This window comes from Ixodes scapularis, unplaced genomic scaffold (assembly GCF_016920785.2).
Source record: "Ixodes scapularis isolate PalLabHiFi unplaced genomic scaffold, ASM1692078v2 PGA_scaffold2__306_contigs__length_199485367, whole genome shotgun sequence".
Classification (NCBI taxonomy): Eukaryota; Metazoa; Arthropoda; class Arachnida; order Ixodida; family Ixodidae; genus Ixodes; species Ixodes scapularis.
Window position 1 is genome coordinate 140,974,749 of NW_024609857.1, and position 15,747 is coordinate 140,990,495.

General features: G+C 45.0%; 1 protein-coding gene across 1 annotated transcript; it reads right to left on the reverse strand.

The window, feature by feature from the left end:
* Positions 1 to 9,671: 9,671 nt before the first annotated feature.
* LOC121836816 lies at positions 9,672 to 13,192 on the reverse strand. The gene is made up of 4 exons (XM_042292044.1): positions 13,122 to 13,192; positions 11,996 to 12,228; positions 10,176 to 10,338; positions 9,672 to 10,107 (listed from the first exon to the last, which is right to left on the reverse strand). Exons 2-4 carry the CDS (start codon positions 12,220 to 12,222, stop codon positions 9,805 to 9,807), a joined length of 693 nt encoding a protein of 230 aa, XP_042147978.1. The 5' UTR covers positions 12,223 to 12,228; positions 13,122 to 13,192; the 3' UTR covers positions 9,672 to 9,804.
* Between the last annotated feature and the right edge of the window lie 2,555 nt (positions 13,193 to 15,747).

Below are 15,747 nucleotides of genomic sequence, written 5' to 3' on the forward strand. Positions count from 1 at the left end.
TCCAAACTTTCTTTTGTTTGAAATCTCTTTTTGTAACTTAATTTAGACCCGCCAAGCACTGCCGAGGCAAAAGAAGTCATCATGCCAGAGGCCTCCCCAGGCCAGGAGCACCCAGCATCAGGCACGTAACACTTACTACTGTTTGCGGGACCACAGCGAGACAATATTCCTGTTTCATTCACAAATGCACGGTGTACTGTATTAGGATTTATCGAATGCATATGTGCAACACCTAAAATTGAAAGGTTAAAAAACACGAAGATGTGAAAGAATGTGGTTGCTTTGTCGTCGTCCTTCGTGTTTTTATCCTCTCAATTTTAAGCATTCTTATTTCAACATGGTTGTCATAATCAGTCATATCTGCAAACTTTCTTTAATCTGAAATTTCTCTTCGTTGCTTACTTTAGACACTTTAAGCACTGCCGGGATAGAACTAAGGCTCACGCCAGAAGCCCCTCCAGCACCGGAGAACAGTGCACAAGGTACGTAACATTCACTACATTATTTATTGTGTCACATATCAAGTCTACATTATCGTCGTTCCCATTTCTTGGATCAATATGAATTGTTGAATGCCTATTTGCAAAGTTTCTTTTATTTGGAATCTTTTTTTCGCTTATTTAGATTCTTTTAGAGCTGAGAAAGAGCAAGGCATCATGCCAGAACCCTCCACAGCACAGGAGCACCATGAACCAGGCATGTAACATCCATAATTTGTTTCCAGTTCGAAACACATTTCAAATGAATTTGAAAAACGAAGGACATGCAAGAGCAACCATAAAATTGCGTCTTTTGCATTTTAGCATTAAGGGCCGCCTATCTGAACATTAAAATGAGGTAACATCGGGAGCTGAGCACCCAACACATCCCATTCCAGCTCATGCAAAAAAGGAAGGGCTTTGGATGCACATCAAAACAGGTCAAAACTCAACGGTGGACACCGTCAGTACTATGGATGCAAGATCGTCAAAGCATTCCCAATAAAAAAAAGTGTCAGCACATCTACACTATCTTGGAAGATGAGAGACAGCGACAGCAGAAGTGGCAGAACAGATATCCTCGATGCTCGCGTGTGCGTTCTGGGTGCATTTCTTCTATTCCCTCCCGTGGGCCCGCCCCCTTTGATGGCGTCAGAATCTTGTGTAACCGCCCTATGTTTGGGAGATTAAACGTCGTAGTCGACGATACTCTGCCGCTCACCCACTCCACGCTGCACCGCACCCTGTCGCTTACGTGGCCCCCCTTCTCCAGCCACTGAAACGGGCGAGGCGCTGTAGTTGAGAGCAAACATCGACCAACAAACGTTTGAGCAGACATCGACGACTTGAACTCGTCGAGTGTCGGGACTGCTATCGCAGTAAAAACAAAACAGAATGTCTCAACCTACATCGTAAATTTTACTACAACGTGAAATATAATCTTTTAAGCCCTAACTGGAAAATTCCTGAAACCGGATAGTCACTACAACTGAACCCTCATTTTCATTCTCTCCTTTACTTTACCCTTTCCATATCTGAATGTTAATCTAGAGCACTGCAAAAATTTTTGTGTTCAAAATTAAACATTGTTCCTAAAAATGAATGTTTGTCCCTGTATGCCTTTTGTATCTTATTCATTCATTCGTAAGTAATCATCAAGCTTCGACTCTTTAACATCTCATGGCATAACCATCGAGTTGGCTTCAAAAAATCACAACTACACTTTTTCTTATGATTTCGAGCATTTATTACAAACATAAAAAAAAGAATGAAGTCACCAGAGTTAACAGTTCAGGTAATTTGTTTCTAATCGAGACGCAATTTCTTTCTAAAGTGTGGTAAATAACTTGCAAGGGTACCTGTTCCCCCAAGCACTACACGAATCTCAACTTCCAGTCATCTGCTCCCATTTTTTGTTAAAAGATGTCGAATGCCATACTTTGGGAACATCTGATAGTTCTAGTGATACGGGTTTCTTTTTTACTTTTGTGGTGCAGCTCAGCATGTCATCTACAAACCATTCGGACATTACTAGATTACTAATGCAAGATGCATCTTCCCTTTCATACATGCTTATTTCTGATTTCTTGCCCTTAATATTATTGTTTTTCCAGCCTCCAGCAAACACACGGCGGAGAACTCGGCCCAAAGAGATGTGGTGGTGACTGTTCCTTGCTTTATCTGCTGTAAGTATGTGGGAGATTTTTTTAAAAACTGTCTGTTCAAGCATTTATGCATCACATGGCATGCTTTCCAGCTTCCAAGTTTGAAGCACTGCAGAAAGAGGTACTTCATCTAAAACACAAAGAAGCAAAGCTGCTGTCCGATAATGCAGTTCTCCTCCGAAGCATGGAGGTCAGACCTGTAACCACCTGCTCTTCCGACCAGCTGACCGAATCGTCAGTCCAATTCTACACTGGCCTGCCGAGCCTTGCCCTCTTCGCTCTTATTGTACAGTTGATGCAAGAGGGCACAAAATACCTGCCAAGCACTGTGTCCCTGGGAGATGCCGTGCTCATGGTGTTGGCCAAATTCCGTCTTGCACTGCTCAACCGAGATCTAGCTTTTCGTTTCAATGTGTCGGAGGGGACGGTCGCACACATAATGGTTAACCTCATTCCCTTGCTCGCAACAATTTTTTCGAAGTTCATCATATGGCCCACACGACCAGACATTGCTCGAACGATGCCAACCCTTGTCCACCGGCACTACCCACGATGTCGCGTCATTGTAGATTGCTCTGAATGCCGAATTCAAAGACCGCTCTCATTCACTGCCCGCTCACAAACATATTCACACTACAAGGGTACTAACACTATCAAATTCCTAATAGGAGTGACGCCGTGTGGTGCAGTGAGTTTTATCTCTAAGGCGTGGGCAGGCAGGGTATCGGACAAAAAGCTCACTCAGAAAAGCGGCCTGCTTGATAAGCTTGAGAGTGGAGACACTGTTTTAGCCGACCGTGGATTCCTCATTCGTGAGGACATAGGTAGGGTGGGAGCAACACTTGTTGTGCCCGCATTCACCAGGGGCAAGCGGCGGCTTCCCGCACAGGAAGTAGAGACTGCGCGGCAAATGTCAAAGATTAGGATCCACGTAGAGCGAGCCATCGGTCGTATTAAGGTTTTTAGAATCTTGCAAGACAGACTGCCAATAACGCTGCTGCGACATGCCACCAACATCCTGCTCATATGTTCTGGCATTACGAACTTGAAGCGCAAATTGTTGTAGGCACTGTTCATGATGCGTGAACTCTGCTGGTCAAGGCAGGGAACTTGAAAAACCTGCTACATGCATGGTTCTTGAAAAGGAGCCTCCTGCTAGTTTCAATGTGGCAGCCAACATCTCACTAGAGATCTAGCTTCTCCAAGGAAGCTAGGTCTCTTAGCGATATGTCAGCTGCAATTGTTGAAACTACCAGATCTCTTTTCAAGTCCTTTCTACAAGATTCAACCACATTTGTGTTTTGTTTTGGGGTACATGCAGTACGAACCTTTTAGCCAGCAACAATTACATTTTTTACTCAAATTGGTAGCTAACCTTTTGCCTTTTACTCTTTTAATGACTAGCAAGTTACTTGCATTGTAAACAGGCACACACGGTGGCTGTCCTACACTTTAAATACCAAATTAGTAGCATCTTCTTTTTAAAAGATTAAATTGTGTGAGTTACTAGGCAGCGTAAAGTTAATCAGCTGTCAAAATGTGCCAACTTATCTTTTCTTGGTGTGTGAAGCAGTAGTGATCACACAAATGCATGCCGGTACAGTTCCTGAATATTCGGACTTCGGCGTGGCAACACCAGTAACCCAGGGCTGCTGTTCAGACCCACATTTTCGGACTGCTCAATTATTTCGACTCCCGGCAGAGTAAAAAAAATCGGTTGGCCACTGTATTTTTTTTTTCTACATGCAGTTGATGAATTAGATCAGCTACCTAGTACAAATTACTTCAGTTATTTAATTATGCTTTTCTAGACAAATGCGTCTTTTCCTATGCGTTTATGAATGTTTGTGTGGACTATTAGTGCAGGACAAAATTTAAAAAAAATGCTTCGATCACTCTCTCTGCAGTAATGGAATTTGGGCAATTCAGAAAAACTTAAGTAGGCCTTAAAAAGTCAGGACACCTAAGCACTTTTTACGAGTTGTGAATGCGAAAGCGTGAATGTCACTCCTCCGCTCCCTTAGTTCGTTCGTCTCCGGTGTAGTGGCGTGGACGGCCACATTTGGCTACTGCCGAGGGGGCGGCCGACGGCCAAATGCGCGCTTCGTGCGGTGGTTGGGCCACGCTGAGCTCGGCCGTGCAGCCTATTTGAAGTTTGCCCGAGCAGGCTGTGCGGCCAGGCCCGTACCTGTTACCGGTGGCTAGGCCGCTGCGTTCGCTGCGCCGCTATGGAGAGGGCTTCTCTGGTGGCATGGTTTGGAACTATGCCGCGTGAGAGCCAGTGGCAGCCTCATTCCTTGAAACTAACGTGCGCCAGCCAATGGGCTGGCGCACAATAGTTTCAAAGTGAAGTCGCAATCCATCAGATTGAGACTTCACTTTGTTCCATTGGGACAGGGGAATTTAGGTGCTGTTGGCACGGCTTCAAAGCTGATGACGTCGGTTTGCTCCATGGGACAGTTAGTGGTTTTGCATTAATATAAATTTAATTTTATTGAGGCCCCAGTTTAAATTCCTGTTTCCTCCGACACATTGAACTAAGAAGTAAGATCAAGGCTCTCTTGAATGAAATTGTACCATCCCACGGTGCTGTCCGCAGGAAATTGCTTGGGACACATCAGCTTTTGCACCAGTAGTTGGCATGTCCGTTTATTTTGACAATTTTCTGTATTTGTTATTACATTACTGCAAGCATATCAATTGTTCCAGGTTTAATTTGTGTGTATTTCTTTGGAGAAGGCAGTTGCACCTGTGTACTTCCTGACAGAACTTTTTATTTCTTGTCATGTAATCACAAATAAAGGTTTTGTTGTTTAATTCCACTCGGCCTATCATTCTGTCCACTACAGGGCTCGAAGTTTATCGGATATGCATACATCCACGTTTATTTCACTTTCACGTTGTATGGACCTGGCTCTTTTAGAAAAGAAACTCATCATATGCATGTACACAGCATAAAAAAAGGAACTCCAGATCTGCAAATTACAAGTTATACACAACGTCACATTTTCAGGAACCATACAAAACAAGCACGGAACTTAGCAGAGTAACAGACATTGAAACATTTATGTACACGAAATAGGACAAGGATGAACAAAAATAAAATTACAATGTTCCTTAGCCATCCGTTTCTGAAACTGCAAAAGTTGTTAAAGGGGCACTGAAGTCGATTTTAGAAAAGAAACTCATCATATGCATGTACACAGCATAAAAAAAGGAACTCCAGATCTGCAAATTACAAGTTATACACAACGTCACATTTTCAGGAACCATACAAAACAAGCACGGAACTTAGCAGAGTAACAGACATTGAAACATTTATGTACACGAAATAGGACAAGGATGAACAAAAATAAAATTACAATGTTCCTTAGCCATCCGTTTCTGAAACTGCAAAAGTTGTTAAAGGGGCACTGAAGTCGATTTTAGAAAAGAAACTCATCATATGCATGTACACAGCATAAAAAAAGGAACTCCAGATCTGCAAATTACAAGTGATACACAACGTCACATTTTCAGGAACCATACAAAACAAGCACGGAACTTAGCAGCGTAACAGACATTGAAACATTTATGTACACGAAATAGGACAAGGATGAACAAAAATAAAATTACAATGTTCCTTAGCCATCCGTTTCTGAAACTGCAAAAGTTGTTAAAGGGGCACTGAAGTCGATTTTAGAAAAGAAACTCATCATATGCATGTACACAGCATAAAAAAAGGAACTCCAGATCTGCAAATTACAAGTTATACACAACGTCACATTTTCAGGAACCATACAAAACAAGCACGGAACTTAGCAGAGTAACAGACATTGAAACATTTATGTACACGAAATAGGACAAGGATGAACAAAAATAAAATTACAATGTTCCTTAGCCATCCGTTTCTGAAACTGCAAAAGTTGTTAAAGGGGCACTGAAGTCGATTTTAGAAAAGAAACTCATCATATGCATGTACAGAGCATAAAAAAAGGAACTCCAGATCTGCAAATTACAAGTGATACACAACGTCACATTTTCAAGAACCATACAAAACAAGCACGGAACTTAGCAGCGTAACAGACATTGAAACATTTATGTACACGAAATAGGACAAAGATGAACAAAAATAAAATTACAATGTTCCTTAGCCATCCGTTTCTGAAATTGCGGGAAGTTGTTAAGGGGGCACTGAAGTCGATTCTGAGATCGTCCTTTTGTGGTGACAACTCAACCTAGATGCTCTTAAGCGCCCAAATAATCCCTAAATTACCATTGTGCATAGCCGATTAACTTGTTAAAAACATATTAAAAGATTGTGACACGGCCTTTTTCGTGAGAGTTTCTTACAAGTGAAGTGGTCGGCAAAGGGCGCTTGTTAGCAAATTGCAAGCTATGGCTGCGCCCGCGGTGAAAAAGTGGAGTCTTATCTGAATGTGTACCTATCCGACTCTTTTCAAAACGAGTTATAATAAAATCGTTCGGAATCTGCACGTATCGTAGGACTTTCATTGGTCTAGAAATTGAAAAAAATAGTCCGCAGTTTTTCTATTGCCCCGAGGTGGATATCCTGTTTTGTAATCTAGAATTTTATGTATGTATAACTAACACCTTTTCAACAATATATCAAAAGCAATATTTTATAAAAACCACTTCAGTGCCCCTTCAGCACCAGATTATTCAACCTATTACATTAGCTCCGGTACGACATGATCGACCCAGAATGATCGTGCCTTCTCCAGAACAGGAGCATAAAGTCCCCTGTTAATGGGTACGACTATTAGCTCGTAGTCATTTGGAGTCCACACAAAGAAGTGTGCAGATTCTTTTCGGCAAACATGCAGTTGCGTCTGCACCTGCATGAAATGCTGATGCGACTCTTTCAGTTGCAAGTCAGCGGTGAGGCACTCATAGTCCTTGGCTTGAGAGTCATCATGGCGCAGTGTCCACGGGCACTTGACTTCCAATGTCCCTACCCCATGACAGCTGCACGTCCAGATCCCGTCGGGGGACGCGCCAAGGAAGTTATCCTAGTAAAACCGCCAAATAGAAAAAAAAAGCATAGTGATAATAACAGCCCTAGTATGATATAAGGGTTGAATGTTATGCCCTTTATGCAGGCATACTGACGCAATTGTAACACGAGCCTGCTCACATGCAATGCTGCTGAGCCAGGAGGTTCTTTTCTCCAATGTGATTTTTTCAAGCATGATGTTACAGCATTGTGATCGGCTTGAACACTGCGCAAGCACTTTATTTGGGCCCCCAGTCCACAAAAGGGATTTTACAGTAATTTTTTTTTTTCAATCTCCTTTCATAAAAGGGTATAAAGTGCTGAAGAAACTTGGACCGAGACAAAGAAAGCAATGGCACAGGGCGCACTCTCAACTGAAGTACGTTGGAAAATGTACACGCTATTATTCCCTAGGAAAATGCACAGTCATCAATCATTCTCTGCCCACCTCGCGTTTTAAGTACTCCTACTCATCCGTCGATGGGGCCAAAGACGTTTCGCTGACGCACTTGTTTCCTCTAGCCCTAATCTCAAAAACCTTGTGTAGCTCGCGTGAAACCTTGTTCTTGTATTTTGCCAAAATTTTTGTGCTGTTGAATGATGGGGCGCAAGGGCATCTGCTGCAATGAACGGCGAGATGCCCTGACGGTGTCGTCCTCGTGGAAGCTGCGTGTTCGCGGGCCCGATCATTAACATAGCGGCCTGTTTGCCCTACATAACTTAACCCACACGTCATCTGAATCTCATGCACGACCCCAGTCGTGCAATCTGTGTGCTTATTCCTATGCCTTGTGCTGCACGGGTCTATGATCGGCGGGGGATTATTGATTCTTCGGCATAATCGCGACATCTTGTTAGGCGCTGAAAACACAACCGGGACATTGTAACGCTGAGCCACCTTCTTAAGAATGTGTGCGACGCCGTGCATATATAGAATAACCACCGGCCATTGAAGTGTTATGTCACAGGATGGTTTCTGTGATGTCTTAAATTTCCTTATCAGGCTCCTGGCTACCTCGACCGATGAGCTCATTGGGAATCCCCCCTCCGCAATCGGTCTACCCGTCTCACAAAGCTACCTTGTGCGCTGCGTAGACAGGACTTCTTAAGCGACGCTTCTAAACACGAGCTCGCAATATCTCTCTTTCACGAGCTTTGAATGACAGGAGTCGTAAAAAAGAATCCCCTTCTTTGACCTATGTGCATACGTCCAGCAAATGTGCTCCCCTAAAAAACTAAGCTTGAGGTCGAGGAATTGCATTATTCTATCTTTAGGTATTTCATGAGTGAAAGACAATCCGTGGCAACATGATTTAATTACCTTTAGCACCTCCCCACAACTAGAGGGACCGATTGTGGGTGCGAGGATGAGGAAATCATCAACGTAGTTAGATACCTTGTATCTGCCATCACTCTTTATCAATTTCTCCGAAATAGCCTTTCTGCGCACACCTAAAAAAATATTGCACAAAACAGGAGCAACACTGGCACCGATGCTAATTCCCTTCTTCTGCACATAAATTCCCCCATCAAATGGTGGTTATTCCATATATGCACGGCGTCGCACGCAATTTTAAGAAGGAGGCTCAGCGATACAATGTCTCGGCTCTGTTTTCAGCGCCTAACAAGATGTCGCGATTATGCCGAAGAATCAATAATCCCTAGCCGTTCATAGACCCGTGCAACACTAGACATGGGGACAAGTACACAGAGTGCACGACTGGCAGCGTGTATAAGATCCCGATGACGTGTGGGTTAAGCTATGTAGTGCAAATATGTGTGTTAATGATCAAGCTCGCGAACACGCAGCTTCCACGAGGACGAAACCATCACGGCATCTCGCTGCTCATTGCAGCAGATGCCCTTGCGCCCCGTCATTCAACAGCACAAAGATTTTGGCAAAATACAAAAACAAGGTGTCACACAAACTACACAAGGCTTTTGAGATTAGGGCTAGGGGAAACAAGTGCGTCAGGGAACAGTCTTTGGCCCCATCTATGGATGAGTAGGAGTACTTAAAACGTGAGCTGCGCAGGGATTGATTGATGACTGTGCATTCCTGTTGGGAGTAATAGCGTGTACTTTTTCGAATAAACTTCAGTTGAGAGTGCGCCCCATGCCGTTTTCTTCGCGTCTCGGTACATGTTTCTACGGCGCTTTATACCCTTTGCAATGTATTAACTGGCCTATCTAAGCACATTATTCCTTTCAGAAGACCAAAACATGGAAAGTTTTGCATTTAATCAGTTTGGTTCTAAGCAACTGCAATGAGCAAAGGACTGGTTTGAGAGAGCCCTCTCCCAAACCAATTGAAAGAGGGTGAGCCCAGGCTTTTGTCTCTCTTTCCTGCGATGCGGTTTTTTGTCACAACAAAAGTCGGGAGTCGTGCATGTTTTTCAATTCCGGTGTGGACGCCCCTTCAAGGCTCATTCATGCACTTGTAACCGAGTAGGACGAAGAGAGACAAGACCGGTTTTTAAGCCTCTTGCGACGTCTTGGGACCGCATGTGCTGCTGCAGAGCTGGTCCTAAGACGTCGCAAGAGGCTTAAAAACCGGCTGTGTCTCTCGGTCGTTCTCGGTTACAAGTGTGTGAACGAGCCTTAACATACAACAGTTACAACTCCTTGTGAGGCTGTGAAATGGAACAAGGGAAGAGTGCTTCAGTTATTGGCACCAGCTGATTAAGATATAAATTAAGAAAGTTGTGCAAGCTTTGTCTGTCCTTGCACACTCAAACACGAAGAGAAGAATAATGGCAGCAGGTACAACCTTCTTATCGATCACGAACCCAACACTGCAAAGCCTGAAGTCGCTGTGGCAAGTCTCCATGAACTTCTGATATGTCTCCTTGGCTTCGGGCTCTTTCTCGACACCCCAGCGGATGGCCTCGGTGGTCAGTGGCGGGGTTCTTAGTAGAACGAGGTCGAGGATGGCCTTTGGGGATGTAGTGTCTCGCATTGTGCGCACCTGTAAAGGGCACATGCTTGGCATGCTGGCACTTACGAAAATTGAGCGAATGTCATTAGTTCACAAACCTTGTTGATGATGGAAGCAGTTATTCTGCCGTAGCGAACCTCCCGCCACATAAGTGTTGTCGCCTGCCGTCTCGTGCTCTTTTCTATCCTCTCAATTTCTCTCATGGGAACAAACATGTCTTGTGGGAGCGACATCCTTGTTGATCTTGTTCTCCTGACTTTCCTTAAAAATGAAATATTTACAAAAATTAGAACACTATGAAGATAGGCGACGTCAGAGCCGTATATTGGGAGAGTTAGGCCAGTGGGTGTGGCAACGAAGGCGCCGGAGAGGAGAAAAGTGAAGGGAAGGGAGGAGGGTGCAGAAAGACAAGAGAGAAAGAAGGGAGCAAAGAGGAGACGACTGCCATTTTGACGCAATGCAGTGGGCGCCGAGCCCTGTTGAGGTTACGCGTTGTCTGCTACGGGCTTATTTCTTTTTCGCCGGAAGCAAAGTTTGCGTTCAAATGCAAAGAAACTTAATTCGTTAGCTTATTAAGCCACCGAGGAATAACAATATTTTTTTGCATAGCCTGCCAAATAAAAGGAAAGAAGCGAAATTTGGATGTCAATCCCATGCATTTTGCCGGACGAATGAGTGAAAATGGCAGCCCTCCCCGCTCAGCTGGGAGCAGCTGAGAGTTCACGCACATGTGCTCACGCCCCTCGCTCAGCGCCGCGGGCTGATTGGCTCACTCGGAAGGGGGGCGTCCAGCAGCAAGATCATAGACTGGCCAAAGTCTCCCCATACACGGCTCTGGGCGACGTTTGTCACATTCTTGAGACGATACATTCACAATTTTGTTTCTACCCCTAGCATTTCTGCAGAAGCAATGAGCATTCCTGCGTCAATGAACAAGGCTCGTGCAACTTAAATGTTCTGGACATGTTCTTCCCAGGGGATGCACGACAGTAAAGGAGATAGCGCACTGACTTTTACTACTTATAGAAAGATTGAAGAGAAGCCCATCGAAGTAACGAGGTGTACAGCACCCGCAGTCATATGTGCCCACTTCCGACAAGAGATTTCTGGTGAAAGCACAACTGCGCTTCACTGGTAATCTGGTAGTCTCTTGCCCCACAACACATTGCTATAACCTTGATTTGTTTTAAAAATTCGGAGCTGATTAATTGCTTAGCCCCATGTTATGAATTAAAGAAACTTGCTGCCAAAGCACCAAAAAAACCTGCATTTTGTGTAAGGCACGTCACACTATTAGGTGCTGAAGAAAACCAGCCCTCGTCTTTAAGTCCTTATTTTGACCTCTTTTGATCATGTTCCGCCAACAACAAGTGGGTGGTCTCGACCACTCGATGACCATGCCGCCAGTGCGCCCTTCGGAATGATTATGGAGCTGCCCAGGTCCAGGCTAACCTACAACCAGACGCCCCAAGCACATCCATTTCCCGCAGGCTACTTAAGCCGGTTCAGACCAATGAATGGGAGCTCCCATAGGGGGAGGCTCTGGCTAAGCAGGAACTTTACTTTCTTTTTGCTGCATCTCCCCTCCCACGAATCTGCCTCATACGGCAGCATGGGCCTCACAGGCAGTTCCGTCAAATAAGGCAATACCAACCCTTTATTTTTTTTGGCTGACAGGGCAAAGCGTGTTGTCGTTTTCGAGTGCCAATAAACACATCGTTTACGAATTCAGTGTGTTGCTGCTGTCTCCTCTCCATAGGAGCCTTACGGCAGTCTTTGGATGAACTGGACCGTAGCAGTTTTAAATAGCGAGCTACGGAGTGGGATTTACCTAGCAGTGTCCAGCAGGTAAAGTAGAAACCCACAGGTTAAAGTATCAATGTGCCAAATTTAGTAACAGGAATGAGCATTAGCTTGCCTCAAAAATGTGTAGGACTGTTCGTCCTCTGAGGCGGAGTCGGTGTCCTCGTCGTCCATCTTTGGGATGGACCTCAGGACGACTGCTTGAGGGTTCAGTCGGTGAATCTCTTCGAAGAGGGCTTTGTCGGCGAGCTGGAAATCCCCGGACACATGGTTTGGTTCTTCGGGAAGCGTTCGGCTCGGCATTCCGGGCTTGCTGAGGTCCAGCTGGTGGACAGGGACCATGTCCTCCTGTGGTGTAGACATCCACATTTACATCGCCCTTTTTTTAAAAAAAAGGCCTGCATCTCAAGTTGTCAAAGCGTGGCAAAAGATTGTATGAATGCACATTGATTTTACACACCTCGCTGCAACTGAACTTTTGTTCCATCTAGAAACTTTTGATCGTAGCACATGGATCAAAAGGAATAAACTAGTGTCATAATTATTAAATATAGCCCTTCATATTTACCATTTATGCATGGATATGCACTGATGATCAAGGGTTCAATGGCACTACCACAGCAGAGAAAACAACAGTGGCCATCTAAACCTGCAACTACGGTAGGTACAATGAAGCTGAGCAATGGAGTTAAAGATTCATTGCAATATGTAGATAACAGATTGAACATGGACATGCTATAATGTGATCTCCACAGCTTGTTCGCTGCACTGATACCTTTGACTGCGAGACAGCCAGTGCTGTCACCAAAAAGCACAAGCATAATTTTTGTCACAATCCTGAAAAGCTCCCCGAATTATGCCCTCGGACACTGAAGACTGCTTGTTCTGGGCAAAGGATTAAGCATTGGGATTATTATTTAAGGACAATAATTACAATCCTGACATTTTGTTGGGTTGGCCTACATGATAATTCTCATAGCAAAATGCCTTTAACTTTAGCGTCACTGAGCACACATTTTAAGAGTTTGCGAATGCAGGATTCATGAATGCAGGTTGAATGCGGATACGAAAGTCCCTTTTCGTGCACGGCTTTACTTATGCAGGTAGCCAAAAGAAACGAAAGACAGCTGTAATTTAGTTACACAATCTGTCACATAGGGTTCCAGACACCAGGATCTAGAATAGTTAAAAATATTTGACAAGAGCTCATATCTACAATATGCACGAGTACTGTAACAGACCTTTCTTGCGACCGTCCTGGTCCATGCACACGGCTGAGAGGTACACGAGTCTTCCTGGGACACTCTGGCCGTGTATTCCACAAAGAACAAAAGTGCAGCTACATGACTGCAGACCTCACCCAGACTGCAAGGAAAGAGGTAAATAGTTAATCAGCTTTCATCTAAACGAGCAAATAATGCTTCTGGAAAATGCTGTGTTGCCGGTGCAGCTGTGAACGAACTTACCCCGCTTTACATGTGCAGTGGCCACAGTAAACTTGACCTGTCTTATGGTCCAGGCATACCCATGCGTCATGGGGTGGGCCAGTTGCCCTCTGCGATGGCTTGACATTCGCCCGCACAAAACACAACTCGTGCCTGTCAGGCTGCCACAGCCGGACGTCACGTACATGGCCTGGGCAAGAATACAAAACCAATACACCAGTTTATAGTTTGTGAAACGGTGACCACTCTCAACCAAATACCCTCTTAATTTTGACACCGTGGCGGTGGTTTTACAATGATCATCCTGTCCACGACATTTTATGTTTGAGAAGAATATCAAAACAGCAGCCTCAGAATTGCAAGTGGGTGGAAGGAATGTGACATCGGAATTTAGATGTGCATGCATGTGGCACAACACAAGAAATATGTGACATGAAAATAATGTTGTTTACTACTTGTTCATGTTGGTGTTCAACAACAATTTCTAATATGGTAGATGCCTCACACGAGCACAACGCGGCCACTAGTGGCTTCTATGACAGCCTATCAGTTGTTGGCAGAAAACGGGAGACACCGGCGATCGCATGTTCTGCTAGTCACTGGACAGTACACAGCACAGCTCTGCAATACGCAGTGAAGGCTATATTCCTGAGAACGAGACATTCTGCACGAGCAGTTAGACGTGTTTTGTAACGACTAGGCGTCTTTGCCGACTGGAGTTTTTACTGTACGCCACTTCTGAATGACGATTGTTCCAGGTACGCGTGGGCGTGATACACGCACATGGAATGAACATGAACGCAGGGTAAGCATTAGCACGTAAAACTCGAAGCTGTGTTACAAACGCGGTTTTTAACCACAGACATATGAACGACGAAATCAACAACCGACACGGGAAAAAGCTAGCTATCTTAGAGTGAGTATGTACAGCACCAACGAAACGTGGTTGCGGCGTTACGGATCTCGGAATGACCTACATGAATCCTCAACACCTTGCATTATTTGCTCTGTGGCGCAAATCATTCAAATTCAGTCCGTACTACGCTTGAAACATCGTCTCAACTCAGGCCTAAAACAGCTGGCTTCGGAAGGCGATGGAATGCAGCCCTGCTTACCTGACTCGAAGTAGTTGTACGCCTCCAGGGACTTGTACGCCTGCAATGTGTACGGCGTAAATCGGCTGGGCGTGAAAAGCAGATACACTGTTATGTTTATCATAGTAACGGGGGGCCACCGCCGACCCGTCAACGTCCATTCCGAGGCGTCCACGCGGTACGGATCGCCGTAGTCCACACCGTTCACACGCAGTTTCGCGTCATAACGGGCTCTGTCCACTTCGCTGAGGCCGCTGTAGTAGTCCGACATTGAAATCGGCACGTTGGAAAAGCAATACCAAGCGAAATACACGGCACAATGTGAAAAACAACAGCGTATACCAAGGGCTTGTTTACACAGGGACGCCGAGCTTTTTGCCCACCGGCCACCGCGCATGCGCCAGAGAAAGAGAGAAAGGGAAAAAAAGAGGGAGAGGGCGCGCCGGGTTGTTTGTAAACATGAGTTGGTGTATTGTAACCAGCTTCGTCCTGTTCTTGACTTTGCTGCAGATCCCGTGCAAGCATTCCGGAGCTCAAGGATTTCTACTGAGATACTTTTCAGCTGCAAGAGGACGCTGATGGAGATAATCCTTAACGCCGGTGTTACGATGGTAATTTCGCATTTTTTATCTTCGGATAAACAAGAGAGAGAGAGAAAGAGAGAGAAAGGTAAACAACCCACAAAAACAGTCTCCGGAAAAAAAAAACGAAAAATTTCGAGTACAACGTGTTCCAAAGCGAGAGCAGCTCTGTGCTCGCGTAATTCGCTATAATTGTGACGTCTTTGTCTATTCTTCGTCCCCATCTGAGCACGATCTTCAAGATTTTCAGGCCATTTTCGCTTTCGATTTTGATTTTGTTTTCGTGCCTGATCCGTACTCCATCTACGATAACCCTCGTCACCGCACGACGTAACTGAAATTCCCGTTAATCGGGCCAGATAACGAAGTTTTCTTTGTCTAGCCATACGGCGATCAAGTTCGCCTGCTCGGATGGTCACGCGCATGCGCCGGCAAACCGGTGTGCCAACTACTGCCACGGAGTAAGATATATACAATGTCTTACACCGTGACTACAGACAATGCCAACTAGAAGATAAGGCCTGCGCGTGACGTCACTGTTAGTGGATCCCCGGCCCGCTTTAGGCGGCAAACACGGTGAAGAAATAGGCTTCCGGTCGGTGTCACTTTCAGCGTTCGTGAGTATGGCGCGTACTTACTCGCTTTCTGAAGCGTCGAACGTGCGCGTGCTGGGCTGTGGAAATCGCACACCGGGCTGTCATTTCGTAAACACTGGAATGATGTACACGAATAAACACTGAGGGAGGC

Coding starts and splice junctions, on each gene's coding strand:
- LOC121836816 (XM_042292044.1), bottom strand. CDS start 12,222: ATGGTCCCTGTCCACCAGCTGGACCTCAGCAAGCCCGGAATGCCGAGC. Junction 10,339..11,995: donor CAGTCCTACACATTTTTGAG/GCAAGCTAATGC, acceptor TTCATTTTTAAG/GAAAGTCAGGAGAACAAGAT. Junction 10,108..10,175: donor CTGCTTCCATCATCAACAAG/GTTTGTGAACTA, acceptor TGCCCTTTACAG/GTGCGCACAATGCGAGACAC.